This window comes from Hordeum vulgare, chromosome 6H (assembly GCF_904849725.1).
Source record: "Hordeum vulgare subsp. vulgare chromosome 6H, MorexV3_pseudomolecules_assembly, whole genome shotgun sequence".
NCBI classification, from domain to species: domain Eukaryota; kingdom Viridiplantae; phylum Streptophyta; class Magnoliopsida; order Poales; family Poaceae; genus Hordeum; species Hordeum vulgare.
The window spans coordinates 362807546-362810750 of NC_058523.1; the positions used below are offsets into that span (position 1 = coordinate 362807546).

Consider the following 3205-nt stretch of genomic DNA (forward strand, 5'->3'; position numbering starts at 1 on the left):
TGCTCGTTTGATTATGTCGAGATGTCATATTTATACGTAATTTCCAAATAATACGACGATTAAGTTATTTTTTATCAGACAAATAAGTACTTACTAATATGACAAGTACATACAACAAATGTGGTAAGTACGAAAAACAAAAAAGTTGTCGAAACATGTCGACATGAGATCTAGTTTTAAAGATTTCGTCAAAACAAAGTCAACGACGAAAACGGATCATCGATCGAATTAACGGTTTTAAAGATAAAACTTTTTAAATTTCGATTATTTAAAACGAATCTGCATGCATGCATGACGAAGAGTGTGCAAGCCGCCGCACGCTAATAACAATATGCGGGAGTGCAGTTAATTAGATTTTCCCATAATTGAAACATGCAAGATACAGTCCAAATTTAATTAGTACTACCACAAAACTGTCGTAGCAGCACAATACGTACAAGGGCCTTGATCTAGACCCGACAGCCACACGTACAAGGAAAACAAAAAGCAATCACGTGTACACCAAACAAATACAAGAGCAAATACCGACGACGTGGGCATGTCATTCCCACTGCATGCGCTGGTACCTCACTCATGCAGAGTGGCGTACGTCACATAGCTGGAGTAGTGTGGGGCCACTCTCCCCACCGGCGCCGCTGCGTTCTTCTTGGCGTCGACCACGGGGCACACCACGCGAGCGCCCGCTGCCGGGCACGTCTTCGGCTGGCTCAGGAACGAGGCACACTCCGCCGGGGCCCTCTGGTTGGCCATGCCGGGGATGCAGTTGTACTTCATGTCCAGCACGCCGTCCTTGATCAGTGCCGAGCACGCTGGCCCGACCGAAGTGAAGTAGTTGCCCGATAGCGTGAGGTTGGAGAGACGGCCGGCCGGCCCGGCAAGCTTGCAGAGCGCGTCTGGGACCTGCCCGTACAGGCGGTTGCCGCCCAGGTTGAGCTGCTCGACGCTGTTGAGGCACGAGAAGGATGACGGGATTGGGCCAGTGAGCTGGTTCATCCCGGCGTCGATGACGGTGGTCTTGGTGAGCATGCCGAGCTCGTGAGGGACGCACCCGGAGAGCTGGTTGTTGAGGAGGAGCACCTCAAGGAGGGAATCTTGCATCTTCCCGATTGATGGCGGGATTGGCCCGGTGAGCTTGTTGTTGGCGAGGGCGAGGTACCTCAACTTGGAGAAGCCCAAGTTTGCAGGTAGTGGCCCGGATAAACTATTGCTGTTGAGGAGGAGCGACCTACCAATATTAAAATTTGTGCCCTTTCGGGCAGTTTGGACAACAGCTTCTGGTTCACCAATGTCAATCGGACCCACTCTAATAATTATGGTGAGGAGATACTTGTTCTCGGAAATTGGATCATGGCGGTCGTCGTGGATACTTAGCTTGTACTGGTAGTGAAGGCTGCTGAGGGGCGGGATACCGCCGCCAAAATTATTGGTGGAAGCCTGAAAAAGCACAAGATCGGGGAACTGATCGATGAAGCCTTCCAGCATCGGCGCACTCATGGCAAAATCATTGAAATCAACCGCCATGATCGTGAGCTTCTTAGCCAGATCAGGTGTCGTCCCGCAACGGAACCCAAGGTAGGATTTCCTGCCGCAGATGTCATGGCCAGACCAGGTCCTGGTGATGTTTTTCGGGTCACTAGAAATTCTGCTCTTGAAGCGCTGGATAACGAGATAGGCTTTGTATAGCCCCTCGTTTGGGAAGTGTTGTGGCTGTGGGCTGTATGATACAAAAGGCTCACTGATCTTGCGAGATGGTTCTGGGCGAGAAGGTTCTCTTGTTATTGCAGCAACAAGAGACAGGGTTAAGCAGACTGATATGGCAAAAGAACCATATAGATACTTAGCCATGGTTCTATTGGAACAAGGGCGCCCGCTGCCTGGAAAACAAGGTATAACCTCCATATATATAGTGTCATAAGCATCTTGTGGGCGCAAAATACGTAGTCTCTACCCGTGACGGTAGGTAGTGGCGAAATATCCACCACGCAGCAGCTTTGAGATTCATGCTGCGGAGGCCCAGTTCATTCGTTAGGAAAGATCGTTACCTCATTTATAGGCGAATGCACGAAAAAGCCGGAGGGGTTCATCGACCTAAAAAAATAAAATCTGAGGAAAACAATAAAATCTCAGCAAAACAAAAAAGATCTAGCTATCTTGCTTCCTACGACATTTGCTTGCCCAGGGCACTAACACATACTCGGTCCGTCCCAAAATAAATATCTTAAATTTAATATAACTATATACTAAAACTAGTATAAAATTGATACACTTTATTTGAACACGGAAGGAGTAGAAGACATTAGCAAAGTGCTTCATGCAATCATGAAAAGTTGACGAACTTGTTGTCCCTGTCCACATGTTAAGCGTTGAAATCACCCGCTTATTGTTGGATCTAGAACGCTGGATCGATTCACGAGGAGCTACACGTACGTACATGCAAGGCTAACACCGAAGCACACAGGCAGGCTGCTTAATTAATTTCTCAATCAATAGCACATGCATGTATCTCGCCGTACACTTGTGTACGTATCCTTGGCCTGGCTGGCTAATTTCTTTTGATTGATTCTCACGACGGAACAAATCTATTGATGAAAACTGATCGATGGCCGCAAGCTCGTATCGAGCCTGTTAAACTTTTTGTTGCGTTTGATCTGATTATGGTTTAGAAGATACACGTGTATATATATATACTAGTAGCTACCTAGTACTACAATACAATTCGGTGAAAGCTTCAAGTTCGAGCCGTACTGACGTCGTGGTTTATTCCAACATTCACCCCCTTAAACATGATGTCCTTACTTTACACTTTGGACGCCGATCTTTTCTCGCATCTTCAAGAACTTCTATCTTTCAAGAGACTTCGTGAGAATATCGGCAAGTTGGTCTTTCGGGTTGACGTGTTGAACTTTCATCATCACCTCTTCAATGCACTCCCGGATGTGGTGAAACCGGGTATCTATGTGCTTGCTCCTTTCTTGATGAACCATATTTTTGCATAATGAGAGTGCAGCTTGGTTGTCGATCTTCAATGACACCTTTTGCACCTCCCGCTTCGCAAGAATAACTAGTAGTCTTCTCAGCCACACTGCTTGACAAGTCGCCGTGCATGCCGCTATGTATTTTGCCTCGCATGAAGACAGTGCCACCACTTTTTGTTTTTGAGAGTTGCAGCTAATAGTATTGGGACCAAGGTAGAAAACCATGCCCA

The 3205-nt window shown here is 46.9% G+C and overlaps 1 protein-coding gene across 1 annotated transcript; it reads right to left on the bottom strand.

Moving 5' to 3' along the window:
* Positions 1-340: 340 nt before the first annotated feature.
* LOC123406216 (uncharacterized protein At4g06744-like) lies at positions 341-1870 on the bottom strand. Its single transcript, XM_045099692.1, has one exon. The coding sequence runs from the start codon at positions 1843-1845 to the stop codon at positions 568-570; it is 1278 nt and encodes a 425-aa protein (XP_044955627.1). The 5' UTR covers positions 1846-1870; the 3' UTR covers positions 341-567.
* Between the last annotated feature and the right edge of the window lie 1335 nt (positions 1871-3205).